At 38.7% G+C, this 21,464-nt stretch overlaps 1 protein-coding gene across 1 annotated transcript in view; it reads left to right on the top strand.

The window, feature by feature from the left end:
- Window positions 1-15,700, top strand: part of LOC762451 (D(1) dopamine receptor) — a 55,601-nt gene extending 39,901 nt beyond the window's left edge. Inside the window, exon 3 of the mRNA XM_030985798.1 lies at window positions 13,296-15,700. Coding sequence (XP_030841658.1) covers window positions 13,685-15,064 — 1,380 coding nt within the window. The 5' untranslated portion in view covers window positions 13,296-13,684 and the 3' untranslated portion in view covers window positions 15,065-15,700. The remainder of the gene's footprint in view (window positions 1-13,295) is intronic.
- Window positions 15,701-21,464: the final 5,764 nt, after the last annotated feature.

Here is a 21,464-nt window from a genome sequence, read left to right as displayed (position 1 = left end):
AGCTATTTCTTGGCAATTTATGAAAGATTCAACAAGTCAAGTTGATTTATATCATAAACAATTTTTTTTTAAATACTATTTCCTTCAATATCATACCAGAAAGGTATAATTTGTGTATGGCCTACGAACAGATCAATAATTTTTGGCTCATGAATGTATTTTTATCTTTCACTTCGAGATTGTGAAGAAAAGTAGAACAATTTAGAGTATTTTGTATGTATCAGCTTTCTTTTCGCGTAGCATTTTGTCAACAATACCTCCACTTAAGGATGTGAAATTGACGAATACCCAAGAGATTTTTGATTTTGTTCAAAATAAATACAATAGCCTAATGTGGCCTGTCTTAGTCTACGTCAAGGTTGGAATTAAACGAGACACTTTTGAAGGATTTACTTCTCAAGGGCTTGCTTCTATTGCCATCCTTCCGCTGAACATAATAGGACCTAATATGGATGAATGATGCATGTCAATTCTCACTCAGGCAAAACAATCAAGCGCGCTGATAAATCATGTGTAGTCTATCAATTCTTTTGAAATTGTAAACATTTAGCTAGATTGTATCCCTGGAGCTATTTCTGTGTATATGTTTTTGAACAAATACGTTCGCATTCAAAACATGTTGACGTAATTTTCTTTACATTTGAAGAAATAATTTCTGTTTCAAAACATCAGGAACTTCTTGGCCAATAGGAGTAGACATTGTTGCTGAAGAACAGCTCCCATATTTACTAAGTACCTTTATGAATTGGTACTTTGTAATTGCATTGCAAACTCTATCGATTCATTAAACAGAAAGATAATGTAAACATAATCATACATGTTTTCTTTCCTGAATCCTAGAATTGTATTCAACTATTTCGTTTGATGTAGTTGAAGATAAATAATGATTGTACCAAGTTATACAGAACTCATTCTTAATACTCAACTATTTCTCTTTTAAATTGCTTGTAAACTAACTATACTTAATAGTGGATCATCTGCATAACTAAAAAGTATAAACAAATTACCGAGGGGTATGACAACTGCTTGCTATAACTGATAATTGAGCCCCTGTTGTCACAGTGTGCCCCTATACCCTGTCTTTACCCCAAACCTCAAAATGCCATTGTGTTTGTATTACCGGAGGAACTGGAGGGGTTAAATAAAAAGTGACTCGCAGCTGCCAACTTGTTTGGTGTGGAAAGTAATGTCATTTGACATGCTATGTTCTGGGCCAGGCGGGGCCCGTCGAGATGAACATGTCTGGCTTAATGAGAAGTGCATGTTGCATACGCCACGTCAAACTGATTCATAAACAACATACAAATCTTTGAAATATTTAGCCTCCATGTTGCAGCTGACTCCCTTATATCTTGCGTTATCCGAGAAGGCCTATGTGATCAAAGATCCATCTATTCAAGTACATGTATATCATTTGAATACAAACGATGAAGCTTGATAGATGTCTCCTTTCCAAAGATGCAAGGCGAACTTTGTAGGTTGTTTTGACTTATTTTGTTTGTCTCTCCAGGGACTTGTCCCTGGTCTCTCATTACGACTGGTGTTTTCAACTGCGATCCAAAGTTTTTTGTGTATTCTACACATTCAATACAAATGCTACTTCGGTAGAATGGCGGTTTCCATGAGCAAAAAAAAATCCTTTAATTTGTTTAAAGAATATAACCTTTCTCCCTGTCTTGACGCCCTTTTTGAAGAATATGTCACACGAAAGGAATTTCTCTTGAGATGCAATCATATTCTACATAGAACGCTTTGGATCATATTTTGACGCCACATGTATGTATGGTCCCACATAACAATTTTTTTGTTCAGTAGGTTTGACTGTAACTAATGTATAGTTATTTTTGAGCACGTTTTTGCAAACGCCCAGAAAGGAAGATTATCAGGTGAAGATGTGAACATGTTGGTGGTCGGTGCGAGACAGTCCCTAGAGTATCAGGACAAATATAGATCAAACAAGAGATAGGAACCCCACAACAAATGGGAGTCGTAGCAGCGAACTAACCATGTTTCACGCTGGGCCGATCAAGTCGGGTAGAGACTTGTAACCCGTTCAGACTCGAGGAATGTCAAACGATATATTTTAAAGGTATGTCGGTTTACAAAATCGTGTAGCGAAGGGGTGGATAAAAGCGTCTCAAGAAACGTAGCAACTAGTTTTGAAGAGGTCTGGTGATATGACAGCTGACCAATCACAAGTGCGTGCACAATAAGCCCCGCCTGGTCTTCTTACGATATACGACGATTAAGCAAGACCAGTACCCTGATTCTTTATCGCGTTTTCTTTCGAAACGTTAGTTAAACTTGCGTTTAGCTCTACGATGTCGTTCAGACTGGAAAATGTATTACTTTTCGGTTTTCGTTTCGGCATACGATTAATTTGGATAGTCTGAACGAGATTATGGGCCTCGTGGGACTCTGTCCTCCGCCTGGCGTCTATTTATCCTTTTGTCTAACAAGACATGGAATGTTTGATGCTGTGAAGACTGCAGGGTCATTGGCAACACGAACATAGGGGGCTCGATAGCCTTGACTTTATGATTAGACTAATGACTTCATGATATCCTCGTATGATATTCAAACAAAAATAGGTCATGAGTAGGGGACTGACTGTGTTGAATAGCCTAGACTAATTTACTTGACTATTTCTTACATGACACTACCGTATGATATCAAAACAAACTTTAACAGGGGACTTTCTGCGCTGAATAGCCTTGACTAATTGACTTGACAATTTCTTACATGACACTACCGTATGATATCAAAACAAACTTTAACAGGGGACTTTCTGCGCTGAATAGCCTTGACTAATTGACTTGACAATTTCTTACATGACACTACCGTATGATATCAAAACAAACTTTAACAGGGGACTTTCTGAGCTGAATAGCCTTGACTAATTGACTTGACAATTTCTTACATGACACTACCGTATGATATCAAAACAAATTTTAACAGGGGACTTTCTGCGCTGAATAGCCTTGACTAATTTTATCGACTTGACTATTCCTTACATGCCACTACCGTATGATATCCAATCAAACTTTAATAGGGGACTCATTTTGCTGAATAGCCTTGACTATATTACTTGACTATTGCCTGCATGCTACCATCGCATGATATTCAAACATATATAATGGACTCACTGTGCCGAATAGCCTTGACCATTTTACATAACTATTGTCTTCATGATAGAATCTAGTTGAAATCTTCATCATGTGGGATTTTACCGAATAGGATGTATTATACAACACCTAAGTAGATCCTTGTCATTTGATTGGAGGATTGTTGGTCACATGATATTCAAAAGATATACTATTGCACGAGCGTCCGTTTGTAGTACTATTCGCCGTAGTACTATTCAACAAGCGTGCAATTTTGGTTATTTGCAGACTGCTGACGCCTCGTTGAATAGAACGTTAATCTTTCAACTCACGAAATATTCACACTCTATTGAACTCATAAGCATTCATTATTCATTATTTGTATAATGTAATTTAACTACTTCTATGGTGCATCTAGTTGAAATGATGAACGCGTTTGATAGCCAGATGAACTTCATTATGTAATGTCATAAAAAGCAAATTCCTATTCAACAACTAATCCATAAGGATGAACTGAACATACAAACAGATTATGTAATGTAACATGATTTGTCTATTCACTTCTGCATGCAACGTTTTGTCAATACTTGACGGACTCCTTTAAAGAAGGTGACCTGCTTGAGATAGATTGGTGGCATTACGTCCTTCATATTCTATAAAAACGGAATACTTTTAAAATAATATTTCTTTATATTTGGAGATACAAACTGTTGGCATTAACAACAGTAGAAAACAAGATACAACAAGGTTGAAAAGAAATCAAGTTCTATTTTTCTTTCATCGTTGTCTGGATTCTCAACTCATATCCGGCACCTAAGTGTTTCAAAAAACGTCGAATTCGTTCGACCCTTTTTCTTGGTGTTTTTCTTTTAGCCCGCATGTTTGTTTTCCATTATTTACCTGTTTAAATAAGGTTACCTTCTTGGAATATATTTGTGTCATTGTCTGTTTGTACTTTAGATTGTGTAAAACGGAACACTTATACAAAATAACGTTTCTTTATAGTTGAAGAAGCATGTTTGGCAAAAAAAAATAGCGAAAATGTAATAGGAGTTTGAAAACAAACCAGGTTCTCTTTTTCCTTTCATCATTTGTCGGGACACTATAAATACCTCTCATATAAGATGCTAACATATCTCTTAAATCCGTGACTTAAGCATTCCAGGAACCGTCGAATTTGTTTAGCGTGAACAAAATTATTCTTTAGAACGCTTTTTCTTGATGCTTTCATTTTCGCCCGCAGGTATGTTTTCCATAATTTGCCTGTTCAATACTTGCATGTCACTTTCGTTGCCGTTAAGTTCTCGGGACAGTTTAGACTGATTCAGTGCTACCCCCCTCAGTAGCTACGGAGGAGCTAACGAAGTAGCGAATTTCTGGCTGGCATCAGAAACAACTCTCCCGAGATAAGATAAACAATATGCCTGGGCCCCCCAAGAGAATATATTCCCTAGTCCCTTCGATATGATTAAGATGGTAATTTCTGTCTGCGGATTGGCATTATGATACCTTGTAGAATTGAATCTTGTTTTCCAGCACGATCGTTCGCTCCGAGCGTCGGACTCAATTTACAAATCGATGAAGTGGAAAGCAGCAGCGGCAGAGAACGTGGAAAGGAACATTTTATCCAAACAATTAAATTACTTCAATCATGGTCATTGATAAAACGAGGCGAGCTCAGAAAGAAGAGGAAGTTAAGAATGCTATTCTTTAAGAAGTTTGGTATGTTACGCCGTTTACGTTCTTTGCAATATTTTAGCTGGAGAATAGACTGTCCTGAGTATAGGCCATTGTCCTTGGTCAACAAATGGCTGCCGCTAGTAGCGTGCTTTAGGTGCCAGTCTTTATTATGCAGTTTGACATATTGCATCTCTTCTAGTTTAAGGTACCATGAAACTGTTCGAAAACTTTTAAGTAATCAGTAATTGCTTTTTACAATATTCTTTTAAAGTTTCAATACAGTGAACAGTTGCGCGGTCGAAACCAGTGGCCCGTCTCTGCGGCATATTGTTCAAGGCATTTCGATTCCCGGCGGACACAGGTTTCAACAATTACAAAACAGATCATCACGGGAAAATGGGAAATGTGAAAGAGCTACGAACCATTATTGTCTCGTTTTCATCTCTCACAAATTATATTCGCATATTTATATATATATATATATATATAGGAGTTGGAAGGTTACACGAGTTATACAGACTGTTTCGCCAGAAGGCTCATCAGTAACTAAATACATTTGCTCCTACAGTTGAGCACTGTCAGAAATTGCAGTTTCACTAAACTTGCTTATATATATATATATATATATATATATATATATATATATACCTGGGAGTGTTTCACAAAGATCCTAAGTTGAACTTATCTCTAAGTTGGACTTAAACATTATGGAAAGCCGTTAGCATCTATACAAATATTTTGTTAAATTTATTTAAAAAGCATAAAATGTTGATTGAAATCATTCATATTTTCTATTATCAAGGAGAGTTCATGTTCTTGATGTGGAATTTAAAAAAAGTATGAAATACTTGATTTTTTGCTTTTGAATATATTTTATTCTTAGGCTACAAATGGCTCTCCATAATATTTAAGTCCAACTTAGAGCTAAGTTCGAATTGGAATATTCGGGAAACACCCCCCTGGTGTCAAACTCTATACACAACAGATGCAACAAGAGAAAGACGAACGTGATGAGCCGTGTTCATTGCATTACTCAGTGGCAGACAGTTCTTTCCCCAGCCATTTTAACTAAAGAGGCTTTCGAATGATAAGCTGTCTTTAAACTTGAAAACATGAACCCAAAACTATTCTTAGCATACCAAATTGTCTTACTCTTTTCGAGGAATCGTCTTAAAATGATCCATCGGGATGATTGGGTATTTACTGATATCTCTCATTTTACTGCCTAAAGTGTTTCAACCGTTCAGGGTAAACTTCCAAGAGTAGAATGAATCACGTTGATTTGGAGGCATTAACCTTCCACCATCAGAAGAGTATAAATGAAGAGGCTTTGAGAGGCTACGGGAGAAAGAGAGAGGGGAAGAGGGAGAATATGAGATGGGAATATAGGGGTGATACAAAAGAGGTCGTTTGCCACATTTGTTGAGAATTTCGAAATGTGTTGCAAAATAGTACATAGATGAAGTTAAAAGAGGATTCGCCCGTTTACTACTGTTCTCATATCTTAGTGATATGAGCTATTTAGAAAGGTCGTAACCACACAAGCCTTATCTTATCCAACTCCTAAACCATACCCCTATCCAGCTCCATCCAAGCTCACCAAATCTGGTGATGCCTTCCCCGGTCCCCGGAGAATGGACACGGAAAGATGTACACTCATCAGAGTTCGATCCTAAAACGAGCCGTTTCCTCTGCTCCCAAAATGTCATGTCCTGCACAGCATCCTGGCCGAGGACAGCCCCTCGAAATATTGCTATCGTCTGTAGACGTAGACCACTCCAGATGGGCGTTTTACAAAACTTGTCATCAGTGACAAATGACAGTCTTTGTTATAAGCTACCGAAATCCTTGCTTCTGATTGGTTATCAACAGATTTGTCACTGATTTTTGTCATTGAAAAATGGCTTTGTGAAACGGGTCCCTGGTCACGCTAAAGACGTGTGAGCACGTACTATGAGGCTGCGCATGAATCGCACTAAGAAATGGCATCCTCGTGGATGATCTTTTGACGCAGTGTGAACAGTTCCTTAGCACCCTAGGTTGGATTTATTAAGATCTGCGACGCGGCAAAAATCAATGCCCAGGCCAACTCGTGGCTTTCATTTTCTGCTTTGTTTTCAATCAGCTCAATCGCAATCTACAGGTTGCTTATATCTTTGCCTATGCAGCCAGGGAGCTAATTATGCATGTTGAAAAAAGAAAGAGAAGACAAAAGTAGTTCATGCATATTCGGGGAGTGTGTAACGCATTGATGAGAAGTGTATGAGAAATAGAGACTGAGTGCGATCATTCGAATGCTCTGCTCCAAGTTTACTAACCTTTTCAAGTGTGTTGTGCTGAAGTATCTTTCTTGAATCCTCCCCTGTATTAGATATATCACTCTTTGTGAGTTTCGGTGGAGAAGATTTAGAGCAAAGACTCCACTTTATAATATATGTTAAGTTGATTTACAGAAATAGACAAATTAAAACTGCAATTTTGGGAAGGGTGGGGCAACAACAGCCTCATTGATCCGCTGTTGTAGTTTTTTTCTCAATCATTTAAACTTTTTTAATTTCGATTTTATTTTATCGACACTGTAGACAACACGATAACTAGTTTCGAAAAATCAGCATAACGCAGTTTCAATAGCCTTGTGTGTTACCTATTGAAATATGTGAACATAACAATGACGAATCTGAACATGATTTCTTAAGGCAATAGAAAAGGGCATTGGAATTGCCCTTGAGTTGATTTTCGAAGATAGTTGTGATTGTGTTGTACAGTAAAGAAGGGCCTTTTTTTAGGTTTATATAACATATGCGTGGTCTTCAATTAAATATAAAGTAAGACATACATTACTCTACGGAACCTCATGACAAACCTGTGTAGTTGGCTCCATTTGCAGACAGGTAGAGGAGACAAAAACGTGTCGATTTTTTAATTTTAAAATATCATTGTCCGCTTGCTGAAACATGCATGCATCGTGAAAAAAAATGTCCCTTGCTTATGTGATAGGCAATTTGTTCTGCAGATGGTATAGAAATTGATGAGTGAGCGATGAACAAATCTATTTTGTCAACATTAATCGGCTCAATGTGCTGATGGTAATTACCCGAATTGAGGTTCCATCTAGCATGTTAATCACGAAGCGTTTAATCGCGTACCGAGTTATGGCACGTGACACTTGTCATCACGTGACACTTGTCATCACGGCACATAACTATTCACACCTCGCGTTCCGTCAATACAATCGATTGATTCGCATTCTCTCTCGCTCTGTATCTAACAAATGGTAATTTCCCGAGGGAAGAGTATTCAATTTGCTTGCCCGCGTGGCGCAAATCTGTCCAGAAGATACCTACATTATCCCGCTCCCTCGTGGGCTAGACCGGTTCAAATTTTAAAGAAAATATTAAACACAGCGGGTATGTTGTTACATTAATTATTGATTCATTCCGTATCAAAACTCATCAGCTGCGTTCTTACTGTCGTTGATTGAAATCAATTTAAACTTAATTGTTGACTGCCTAGAAGGTAAATTGAGTCTCCTGTTTAATGGGTAATCAGTCAGATTTGTTTTCCACCGTCAATTGATTATATCGAGGGCGAAATTGCTCTTTTAATGGCAGGATTTCCTTTCCAAAAATATACATTATCAAGTTAATATCAAGTAATTGTAGCAATTCACGTCAAATTATAGATCAATAAAACTCTGATTCAGTTAAGAGTATTTTAATGCGGCTGAATCATATACATGGTTTATCGGTTCAGAATAGTAATTTGTGTAGCTCTTATTTTTCTCATTTATTCAATTTAATTTGTTAACTGTTTCATTCAGCATGTCGAACATCCATTTTTCTTTAAGATTTGTTTAGATATTATATCCAACATTATTTTTTCCCGCAAATGGTTAGGTCTTATCCCAAATCATATCGTTTATATGTTCGTGTACGTATAGGCCTATCCATCATCATGTTTTAAGTTCGTCGACGCCATGCGTAAATTAAAATCAATTAAAATTATGTTTCGACCATGGCTGTACAGAGTGGAAAGGAGTGCGGGGTCACTTGGACTATCTTGTGAACATATCGGCCCGAATTCACGAAGGAGGTTTGTCGTCAAACCTTGGTTTTCGTACGTCATATGACGCGTTTTACGCGTTTTTTACAAACCTGGTTTGTAAAGAACAAAAGGAGGTTTGGCGAAACAAAAGGAGGTTTGAGCTCAAACCTTGCTTTGTGAATTCGGGCCGTTGAGCTGTGTGTTCATATCTGAAACTGAAATGTACCCACATGTGTTCTCACAAAGCTCCCGTCCTGCATGCACGGTGCTTCGTGCAGGCCAGGTGACCTTTACTGCGGATGTCATTCAACCTTCTAATATAGCCTATACCGGTGAACAATTCGAATCAATTGCCTCGTAACGAAGAGCTGCTTATCGAATCATTACTTGTAAATTATGGGGCACATGAAAATCAATGCGCAATGATAAATGAGCACCGTAGGTCGTAATTGCCCGAAATAACCCTTTAGAAATCGCCTCTGTGTGAATTCTTCATCAAATGGCTTCTCGCGTTACCAATTGAGGGTGTTTGGGATTATAGTACACGCTATAAGGGATATTCTCCCGCTGAAAAGTTTGTCGCGACAGAACTGAACACGCATAACTTATGCTGTTCTTTGCACTTAGGTCAACACAGAGAATCAAAGAACACGTGTCTCCCATAGATAGATAAATATACTTGAATTAGGCCCTCTTCGATTTGTCTTAGTCTTATGACAATCCTAAGGTGATACTGGACACCGTGTATATAAGAACAAACTTGTGTGCGTAGCACCATTCCAAGAGCGTAAACAGATTCATAAATTTGATGATATTCAAAGGCACTGTTTTATTTATTTTTAATTTTACGTATCTACTTATTCTGCTCGAGATAATTGAAAAGATGTAGGGACATATGCACTATTTCTGATTGATTAAACATTTACTGGACCATAGACATGCTAGAGAGTGTTCGAACAAACTTTGGTAAGCACGTATTATATGCCTTTGCTTCGTTCATTCGTTTAAACTAAACACTCGTGTCATATTGTTGTATGATGTTACCTCACGTGTCCGTTATTGCGGCCTGTGGCCAGTGTGTCAAATATGCCGCAAAGACATCACCAAGACCATTTAGTTGTTTCGTTGATCACAATAAATAGTATTGATCATGAACAACAAATATATATGGACAGAATATACTCTTTTTGAGTATCTTACCAGCTTACTCACGCCCTTCCCTACATCCACCCCTCCCCTCCCCCCCCCCCCCCCCCCCCATACACACACACAATAACCTCCAAAACACCTACTGACAACCTCAAAAACGCCACTCCACACTTCTCTCTTTCGTCCGTCCTTTGTTCCCCTGGGAAACTGAGGAGACCGTCACCAGACCGAACAAAAGATTTACACCAAATGTCATTTAAAATGACGAAAATTCGGTCGGTTTGGAGTTGGTTTGACGGTGTGACTAAGGTATTAGTCCCACCCTAGGCGCACACAATTTAATAAAGTGTCTCGATAGAACTGGCACTTACAAAAACTGGCTTAAGCACAAGGGTCGAGCTAATTATCTTGCCTGTCTTCGTGTGAATTCACATCCGTTCATATTGCATTTGAAAAATCGAGGCTCCTTTAGAGGTCTCTTCAAATACTGTATCTCTTGGCAAGACTGGGATAATTCGGTTTGGCCAACGATGTCCTGACCCATCTGCGTTATTAGATTTTTATCCCAAGGCCTCATGACTAGGGATCCTAAAATCGGATCAAGACTCTTCATACTCTTTCACACAACTCATTTCCGGTTGGAAAATAAATCATCGCTCAGTTTTCTTTGGTAATGGACGTTCTGATTGTAGTCATTGTCTCAATTCGCTTATTGATTGACCCTTTGCACTGCTCTTTATGAAATTATAAAGTCATCCTTGATCATAGGACTGCCCTTTCTGCCCAGCATTAAAACAAAATTCGATTTGGGTGTTATCTTTTGGCGTTTCGTTTGTTGGTATTCAATCGAGGTTTGATATTGCCCTTGGCTTAATATAACGAGTTTAAAGTTTAAACAAAACACAGAATGAATAGTTGAATAAATGAGAAAGAAAATAGAAGACATAAAGAGGAAGGGAAGCGGGTAATTAACCTATTTGTTTTTCTTTAATTGTTTCCATGAGCATATTCATTATTTTCGACAATTTGATAAACATTCCAAATCTCCCTCAGGGCATAGACAATGATGGCAGTTGTTTACAGCTTCAGTGGAAACGTTAGCACAATGACCCTAGTATTCCATTAATGACATTTTGTGCATTTTGTACAACATCGCAATGACATAAACATGGATGTGGAAGCAAGGAAATGTGCATCGAACGATTTCGTAGATAAAGATGTAGATTCACGAATGCGAGGTAGGAAAAACAATTACGGTTCGCATCGACTAAATCACTTAAAAATGTCGAATGTGTCATTCAAATTTGATTACTGCGAGTGTCTGCAACTAATATGAAGAGAGCGATTTGCATCACGATTTCATGAGCTGCCTACAATTCTTTTCAGACTTTGCTTTTCCTGTGTTTACAGGATTAAAACTACTACTTCGTTAATCCTTTTCTAAATTTATCTTTGCGTTTAGGATTCATATTGTATAACTAACATATCCATCAAAATGTATATATACATGTAAGAATGCTGTGTTGAGAATGTTGAGACTTTACATGTTCGAGGCAATACTTCTGAAATGGCTGCTTGAAAAATCGAAAATGACATTGCCTCCCCAAATGGTTGAATAATACAAGTGTGATACACTTCAGTATGTATTGAACTATAACTTGTGCTTTCATTTGTCAGTATGCATTTATTTGTATCTATTTCTATACGTTTTGTGCCTCTCAAAGCGGTGGAAAGAACTTGTTTCTGTCAGTGGAAATTGCTCTTATTAATTTGATTGACGCTTGTTGATTCATCTCTTCAGGCAACATGCGAATGTTCAACAGGATTAATCGATCAAGTGTGTCGCGAAGGGGGAAATAAATAATCAATTTTGGGATGTTTTCTTAAGAGTAGCAACACAAAGGCAAATACATTAAAGATTTGGTTAATTGTATCAAGCGTAGATTGGTTCCTTGACTCATACCGATCCAATTTACAAAATTACCTTAATTGTGACGTATGCATACTGGGATAATAAGAAGATTGGAAGAGAGTGTGAGAAATAAAAGACAGAATAACACAAAAAAAAAGATTGGCATTGAGATATAAAAAAGCAAATGAAGATGAAATATATGGAGTATATAGAGACTGGATGTAAGATGAATGTGAAATGTGTACGAATATAAGCGATACGTAAGCTCATACTTGTATATTCTACAGAAATTACTATTCTGAGAGAAACTCGTCGGATATCCAAAAATAGTAGAAGGTAGAGTTTTTGGAAACGGCAATCCTAAATGGTACATCGCTTATTGTTTTGAAGAGTTCAAAAACACGCTCAACTGAAGGTCTTTAGGAAAATGTTTTACAAAAAATCATGGTAAACAAGATTGTAAGTCTAAGCATTGTACTCACACATTTTAACCACCTTCCCCCCCCCCCCCCCCCAAAAAAAAAAAAAACTTTAACATTGCAATAGGATACGGAAAGTAAGTAGAAATATATTTATCGTAGGTAACACCAGATATATATGGATTTCTAGAGAGAGGTAAAAACAAGACGAAGAAGAAAGTGAAATGTACGAGAAGGATGCGAGAGAAGGAGAGAGGACGGGAATAGATGGGAGAGAAAGGGCTTTATGAATAGGCCTGGAGCGACTGCGCGTTAATAACACGGCTTAGCCAAACAGAATAGAAGCTTCCTGTCTTCTTGCATCTCCCCAAGTTGCCTCTCGCAATGAGCGTTTCTTTCACTTTGTTAAGGAAAGGGTTGTCGAAGTGCACCTAACTACTGCCACAATAGAGTAACACTCCGTGTGGTTCAGAACGGAACGTATACACTTGTCTTGTCTTCTTCATGGGGAACATGCTATAGGAAGGTAGATGATGTTGGCGATAAACTCTTTAGCTGTTTCATTTGATTTTCTAAAACATGAATTGATAACGAAATGTTGGTATTGTTTTGTTCACAGATTATCTTAAATATTCACAATGTTAAAGCTAATGATTAGGGTATAGCATTAAGCTTCGTGAAGTCGATAATGTACTCTTTTCTCACGATGCGTTTCCCTTGAGGTCATAGCAGGGCATCTGCCCGTATCATGGGAGCTATATTTCAGCTGTTTCCTTAATACAGAGGATACGAATGCCAAACAGAGCTGTCTATTTGAACGTTCTTTGCCAGCTCTCATCAGTTTCAATTCGCACTCTTCACAATAGCCGCAAGTAACACGCTCTATCTCATTACTGTCCCCGCGTCTAACATCGGTTTAACATTACACGGCAGATTTCAACTCACAACCTTCTCTTTTTTCTCCATTTTCCCCTTTTTCATCTGCAGGTCTGAGAAGGAGGTTCGTCCTTTTTAAAGAGTTCAGTTGGTGCCGCCTGTAGGACGATCTAGACGGTTGGCAACGCTCACTTTATACAAGCTCTTGAAACTGGAAAAGACTGGTAGATTTCACACTTCAACTGATACGTCGCTTATAAGTACACATTGAGACGTCTTTGCGGTAAAATCAACCAAGCTCTGATTGCGTTAACGGACAGCAAACATCAGTATTAACGAATTCAAACATCTGAAAGTGCTCGATCTGCTCGCTGACTTCTTCCATTTCACCCGAGAGCAGTCATACACCTGCTAGAAAGGGAAACGTCACGATGAATTGAATCGGCTATCTTCGCTGCTCGTCGTAGTGGATGATTAGCCTGATCAAGGAATAACCTGTAATGGGAGATCAACGCCTGGAGCTACATCTTTCAAGAAGTGCCTACGCAATGGATGATACCACCATGGATGGATCCACTGCATCCTACGGAGACTTTTTCGGGGACACCAATGACACCACAAACGAAACCATCGCCGTCAAAACCACGGAAATTGGGGCTGGCATGGCACTGGCTGTTGTCACCTTGGCAACGGCGTTCGGCAATATCCTGGTGATTGCGGCCGTGATGTCGTGGAGGCGCCTGCGCGTGAAGAAGACGAGTTGGTTTATTGTTTCATTAGCTGTGTCCGATGTCTCCGTCGCGTGTCTCGTCATGTCTTGGAATGCTGTCTCATACACGATCGGCTACTGGCCTTTCGGATTCTTTTGTAGGGTCCATACTGCATTGGACATCATGATATCGACAGCGTCTATTTTGAATCTATGTGTCATAGCCGTGGATCGGTACTGGGCCATCACGAAGCCTTTCGAGTACCAAGAGAAAATGACCAAACGAACCGCACTGATCATGATTGCTGTCGCTTGGATTCTTTCTTTCGTTCTTTCATTCTTACCAGTATTCAGTAACATCCACACCGTACCGGGTAGTCAAAACTCGCTAGAGATGGATCCTCCGCAGTGCGTATTTCTTCTCAACCCGTATTACGCTGTGATCAGCTCGTGCATTAGTTTCTACATCCCCTCCTCCATCATGATCGCGATTTATGCACGGATTTTTCGCGAGGCTCGGCGGCAGGAGAAGCTCATTAGGACCCACAACACCCCGATGGACTCCAATCAACGCGGTGAGCACAAAGCTGCAAAAACTCTAGGCACCATCCTGGGCGTATTCATCTGTTGTTGGTTGCCATTCTTTGTAGTCAATTGCATACTTCCATTCTGCCCTCATTGCGTAAGCGATAGTGTTTTCCAAACAGTTCTCTGGTTGGGCTGGATAAACAGTAGCCTTAACCCGCTGATCTACGCCACCAATCGCGAATTTCGAAACGCGTTCAAGCGGTTGATGTGCCGTCAGAGATTCCTGCGGGAAAGAACTCTCCAGTACAGTACAACAACCACCCTGCTGACTCACCTCGGCAATGGTAAAATAGACTCGAATGAGAACGAGCATCGGAAGAGCAATCACCTGGAGACGGATCTCAAAAGAGAGGAGGCCTGCAGGAGCGCTCCCCCTGCTCCACCTCCTGCTGAAGGCAGCGGTTCGGCATCTCCTTCCAACCCCGGAACCCCGCGGGTGCTACGAGTGGTCTCCGACGCTGCTGTTGAAGACACCACAGGGTCAGAGAGGGACCCACTGAGGCAACAAGATTATCCTGAGCGGAATGTTGGACATAGACTAGCACAGTACAAAAGACTTGGTTCGGAGCATCCAAATACGTAATGATGGCTGCATGATATCTATCTTTTAACTTTGTGTTTTTATACATAATTTATATCTCATAAATTAACTATCAAAGACGTTTTAGTTTTTGTAAGCAACTATGAAAATGAAAATGCTTCGTACATGACTTTCAAGTGTTCGTTCATCAATGACAAAACAGTATGTAAATGCAGTTAGCGAAATGTAATTTTATTGAAACCAAATATACACAGAGGGATGGCTTGATTGTTCTGTGACTTCGAGAGTAACTATCGGAGCTCGCCAAAAGATGCTGATTAACAAATACAAGAGACTTTGTTTCACTGTAGTATTTTTGTGGCGTCAGCTGATGACATCGAAGAATCTCACAGATGTATTTTTGATACCATTTTATATATTTATGTGAAAATTGTATATTATGCAAGCTAATTTATTGAATGTATTTCTCTCCTTCAGTAAATACGAGCCCGATTATCCTGTGTATAAATATGAATGCCTCTAAAAGTTCATGAGCTTGAATATTAAAGACCAAACTTTTTGCTCTCTTCCCTCTTTACACAGAGAAACGGGGTGTTCAAGTACGAGGTGCTAGTTCTTAAGTTGTTGTTATTCGATGCAAATTGAAACCTGTTTCCACTTATGTATTCACAATGAAAATAAAAATACTATGTCATGAGTATATACATACGAGCGCCATTGTAACAAATAGATAACTTTGTATTCTTGGTCCAATACATTGAAACCAGTAAGGCCGCTTTTTCTAGGCTTATGCTATTATCTTTACATCATTTATCATGATTTAAAAAAAACACTGGCTATTCTTCTATAGAAGTATGTGTCCTGCAGAGTCACTGATCAAAGTTTTACCGGAAAAAACTTGCATGTCGAACAAAGCGGTATATCTCTCCGAACCCATTATATTTTTTGAACTAGCAATTGAACCACGTGATTATTCATCTGGCTCTTTAAACCCAGGGAATGCAAATGCAACGTTATATAAACGTTCTTACGGCCTCGGGCGTTTTGCGAACGTATTGCGAACGTATTGCGAACGTTGTGGGTAGAGTGCTCAATACCAAATAATGAGAAACGTCGTTAAATACTTTTGCTCATAAAAGTTGGATTTTATTTTTTGTTTTCCTCTTTTAATGAGAGGATTGTGACAATTTGGTTTATCCTTGATATAAACAAAATTATTCTCAGAAGTTTAATGATAAATTTAAAGAGTCAAAGAAAGAGACTGGTCTTTGAGATTCTGAAAAGATATCTGTTATATTTAAATTCCATGAAAACGGGTGAGGAAATTTTAATTCAACTTTATAGGAAAAAGTGTATTTGACTGTAAAGATGAGGCCGGGCCCCTGAAATTGTATTGCTGTGAATATATGCAATGCAACTTAAATGATGTAACGTGTGGATAGGCTGAGTTTTATACTTCGTGAAAAGGTGGAAATCAATGCATGCTTCCAAATGTATACATGTACGTGAGTAAATAATGAGAAATTGTGTCTCATCTCTGTCATAATCACTGTTGATATAAACCATCGTATTCTGTATCTTGGCTGCATGTCAAACATTTGGAATATCAAAGACAAATCTTGTTGATAATCTTGTGATTGAAAATGACAAATACAGAAGAGTAACTTACCCTCCCCCTCCACTAAGCAGATATACAATCTTCTAAGGATGTAATTTTACTGTACTGTAGATATTAATTTTTGATTGATATCATTTGATTTATCTTCTATACGTCATTATCAGAAGACAATGCTACCTTAATACACGAGTCACATACGTGTCGTAACCTTTGTCAATGATTTGCAGATCATTCCCAGAATTCAATGCGATTAGCAAAGAATCACGTGCTTCCGCTCTCGAGATCAATCGCTCCATCATGAACTCGCACATTGCCTATGATTATGCTTTCAAAGCGAATATTTTCTTTGTTAAATTTAGTCGATGTTTACGATAAATTGGATCTCTTTTGTTTTACAGAAGTTTTTATTTTCATCCTCGTCTGGAATGAAGATGAAAATAGAAATTAAATGATGTAGGATGAGGTTATGAAAGAAAGGACTTGGAGCATTTCGATTGTACAAACTGTTTAACAGATAACCAAACACCAACGATGCTTTCAAAAATATTCAAGTTCATACGAGAAAATTTGGGGTTTTTTCTCCTAAAAAATGTAAATGTTTTACTGAATTTAACTATAGATATGCTTGATTATCATCAGAGTTTGGACCCCCAAAAATAATTTACTTTCAGCTCAAAGAATAAACTCATGCACTCTTACAGGAATCTAATAGAAAAGTGATTTCTCGTGATATTTCATCTTATACTGGAAGTAATTAAGGAAACTGATTGATTTTGTTGCTTGATTACCTTTTAAGAACAATCTATTTGATATTTTACGTTGAAGTATTCAGGGATTTAAGTTGGTATTGCGTAGCTTTAAATGCAATCCGGATAAAAGCTGAGGCATTTGGCGCATTCAGTTTAAGAAAAATTCGTAAACTCCCTCGAAGTCCCACACGTAACAAAGTGCGTTGGTGCTCCAACAGAGACCGCAAAAAGGTCAACCCGACATGACAGTACTTTCCAGATTTGACACATTCGAAATGAGCCCGGATTCAAGATTCAATTTGCGGTGGCATTGCTTTGAAATATCTCCTTTTTAGCCGCAGACAAGCTGGAGCTGCCCATTCATTACCACGGCCTTTTGCGGGGAGCTTCGGCGGGAGCTTGCAGGTGACAGCCCGCTAAATGGGAACTTGTCCAGAGCTAGAAATGAAAATTGATTTGTTTATAACAATGCGAGATTGGGCCTTGTCATGACCTAGACTTATGAAAAGCGATCGCGACATGTTTCCTATCCTCTCCTTTTATTATCAATCTTAGGGGAGCCTTTTTAGAGAAGTCCATGCGTCATATTATGAGCGCAAGGTCGGAATATAAAGCTATATTCATTTTTAGAATTGATTTAATCGTCATGATTATTTCCATGTCTCCTTTATGCAATCACATGTAATATCCTAATAGAACAAATATAAACAATGCTATACAAGATCAATCAATAGTTTAAACTGAACGTATTGACCGTGAACATGTTCTAAATGATCAAATTCATATTTACCGAAATGGTAAAAAGCGATGATGATTTCTGAAAGAATCAACAGAAAGAGTTGTTCAACCAAGATAATTAAATTAATGTTATTATTCATTTAGTACTTTAACTGATTTATTTCGCCAATTTAAAGAAGAAATGAGGAAGTACAACGTGTGCTCGAGCTAAATAACCTGTAAAATGTATCTTATTGGTTGCAATCGTTTAATTGACGAATCTTTAGTTATTTTATCATTACATAAAAGCAATTCTTTTTACGAGTGATATAAGGTACAGGATGCAGTTTCATTATAAAAGTATTAACCCAATAAGTAAGTATAGTTAAACCAGTTTAATTTTCATTTTAATTACCTTAGTGTTAACCTAATAACCACGTCATTAAACCAGATTATGTATGGGGGAAAGTACTAAACTATCGCATTGCAGTGTCGGTGCATCGTCTGATGTACTCGTAGATAGCAACTGAATTTCAACGAAGACTAAAAACGATCATTTAATGTCTGAAATTGTATTGTTAAGCTAATTCAAAACCTTCCATACGAGGTCAACCTTTGAGTGAAAAAATATGTAAATTGATGTAGTCTCTCGGTATAGCTTTATTTAGAATCAGTGCACTCGTAGTCTCTCTCCTAAACTGTTATTTTTCGGTTGTTTTCTTAATTAATATTTTCTGGATGAAGCAGTGTGAAGGAATGTCTAACCCTCCTGATGTGTGTGTTGTCAATTGTTCAATTTATTGTTTCAGTTTAAGTTTTCATTTTTACCACAACGGCAATAAATATTAACCTATTGGCTCGTTTTTGCCAAAAAAAGGAAAAGACAATGAACGTGTCCGTCGCCATTTATTGATGTCTGGTGTGATGTTAAGTTGTTGCAATCTTGATTTCAACCTAATATTAAAACTTCCTTTAGTGAATAATATCAACATCTAATATTATTCTATCCTTCTATTTCTCTCTCTCTCTCTCTCTCTCTCTCTCTCTATCTCTCTCTCTCTCTCTCTTTCCTCTTTTTTTTTGTCACCACTGCTTACTTTACATGTACATGTCAGATGTATGAATTTAAAATAAATGAATTATTGATGATGCTGTAAGCTGTATGGTCAGATTTATTTCGGAAATTGTTGATGGGATGGTACACTGGAGGAGTAAAAAAAAATTGCTGGATTGGTTCATTAATAATATCGGAAACGTTCGCGAAATAGGTTGACTAATTGACAGGTATATCGGTTAGGGGTTTACTGAAATTGGTCTAAAATGATTTTGTTCTAGATTAATCATAATTTATTGGGTTAATAATTCATTCCTGGCACGGCAACAGAACGTTTGAAAGATTGAAATACGGATTAAATAGAAATGTCCCGCCCTTTTATTATCATAAACATTTTAATTTTTTGTTCTGGTACAGCGATAGCTATAATGTTGGTGATGTAGGGGGTGATGATGATGATGATGATGATGATCACGATGACTGTGGTGATAATGATGATGGTGGTGATGATGATGATGATGATGAGTTACTAAAAAGCCAATTACCGTCATGGGCTCTCACTCTCCAGCTGATAATGCCCGCTTAAGTAAAACTCAACTGGTTACTGTTTTGAAAAATGAAGCGTCCATCACCCCCCCCCCCCCCCACACACACACACACACACACACACACACACACACACACACACCTCCAAATAACATTCTAACTATCATTTTACAATGATTTTACATTATTTGTTTCAACTTTCATTTGTGGTATGACGCCAGACATGTCAGAAGAGAGGGGATAGTTCCCTATCCACTGGGCATGTGGCTTTAAAATAAATAAAGCCCATGAGCATTGATAGATGGCGCTATTCAGACTCCCCTATAGAAGTTTGTCCACTATGCGCATCATTTCTTTTCCTATGCAGTTTAAACCTGTTTGCTCTAAAAATGAAAGAAAAAATACCATTTTGTTTAAGCAATAGCGGACGTCTATGTCAGACCTTAAGCTATGGTCACAAATCAGAGCGGTGACCGACCGATTAGTAGCCTGCTCGGTCGCCGCTGGAATTTAGGCATCGCCCAGCGATTTTTTTTTTTTTTGGAGAAGTCGAGCAGGCTGTAGAGCCCCAGCGATGCCTGGGCGGTGCCCTGTCGATTTCCCTTCGGTCGCCGGTCGATTTTAGGTCAAAACTGGGTGAAATCGCGGACCTTTTCCGCGCGGTGTCCCGGCAGTGACCGACCGGTGACCCACCGATTCCCGAGCAGTCTCCCACCGGCCGCCGGCTGATTTTAAAGATATTGCACGGCGGCCGGCCAGTGATCGGCGGGGCTCCAAAATACGCTCGGTGCCCGGCCGTTCGTCGCCCGGGCACCGAACAAATCGAGCATTCGCCGCCGAGCGATTTAGGTCAAAAATCAAAGCCGCTGGCTGCCGACCGATTTTGGACTCGCTGTCCAGTGACCGACTGATCTCCCAGCGGCGACCGGGCGGCGACCGCCCGGTCACCGAGCGTAGTCTGGGCGGCGAGTGAAAGTGAGCAGGCGCAGCCCGAATTTTAACTCCGCGCTAAAACTTCAGCAGTGACCGAGCGATGCCTTAAAAACAAGCGGTGCGTGGGCGGCCGCCGCCGCTCGGTGGCCAGGCAAAATTGGCTAAAAACTCGCCGGTCGGCCGCCGAGCAGGCTACTTTTGGGTAATGTGACCATAGCATTAGTGTTTCTCGCAGGAAGTGTTACGTATATGTTTGTTTTTCTGTAGAACGTTAATTTTCAGCTAAATTGTTAAACAATTTATCACTGACAGATGGCGCGATGATGACCGGAGTGTCATTTATTGTCAAAATATTTTCAAAGGCTTTATACAATCTAGCATTTATAGTAAATTCGAAAAGATGTTCTGTATTTACAAATCTGTGCAGATTTTGACGTTTGAACATCAAACCTTGATTTGATTCACAAAACCATCTGCACTTCAGATTTGTTAACCAAACTTTAAACGTTTTTTTTTTGTTAATCGAAACTTCATGATTTATCGAAGAATTACAAATGAATTGAATTGTCCATTTGCTGGTGCAGTCGTTCGGAAAGCGTATGCTACTGTAAATGCCTCGGTCAATTTGAATACAGATAAAGTAATTATAAATTCCCAGACTTTATTTTACTTGATTATAAAAATAGCCTTTGTTTAAGTAATCAAACTGTTTGACTTACTTAAATCATGCTTATGACTAAAATGGCGTGTTTCCCCTTCAATAGTGACGACCCCTGTCTATCTGTCCATCTGTCTCTCTCTCTCTCTCTCTCTCTTTCTCTCTCT

Source organism: Strongylocentrotus purpuratus, unplaced genomic scaffold (assembly GCF_000002235.5).
Source record: "Strongylocentrotus purpuratus isolate Spur 01 unplaced genomic scaffold, Spur_5.0 spur5_scaffold_15, whole genome shotgun sequence".
Classification (NCBI taxonomy): domain Eukaryota; kingdom Metazoa; phylum Echinodermata; class Echinoidea; order Camarodonta; family Strongylocentrotidae; genus Strongylocentrotus; species Strongylocentrotus purpuratus.
Note: the sequence above shows the minus strand (reverse complement) of the source record. Positions and strands in the feature narration are given on the sequence as shown.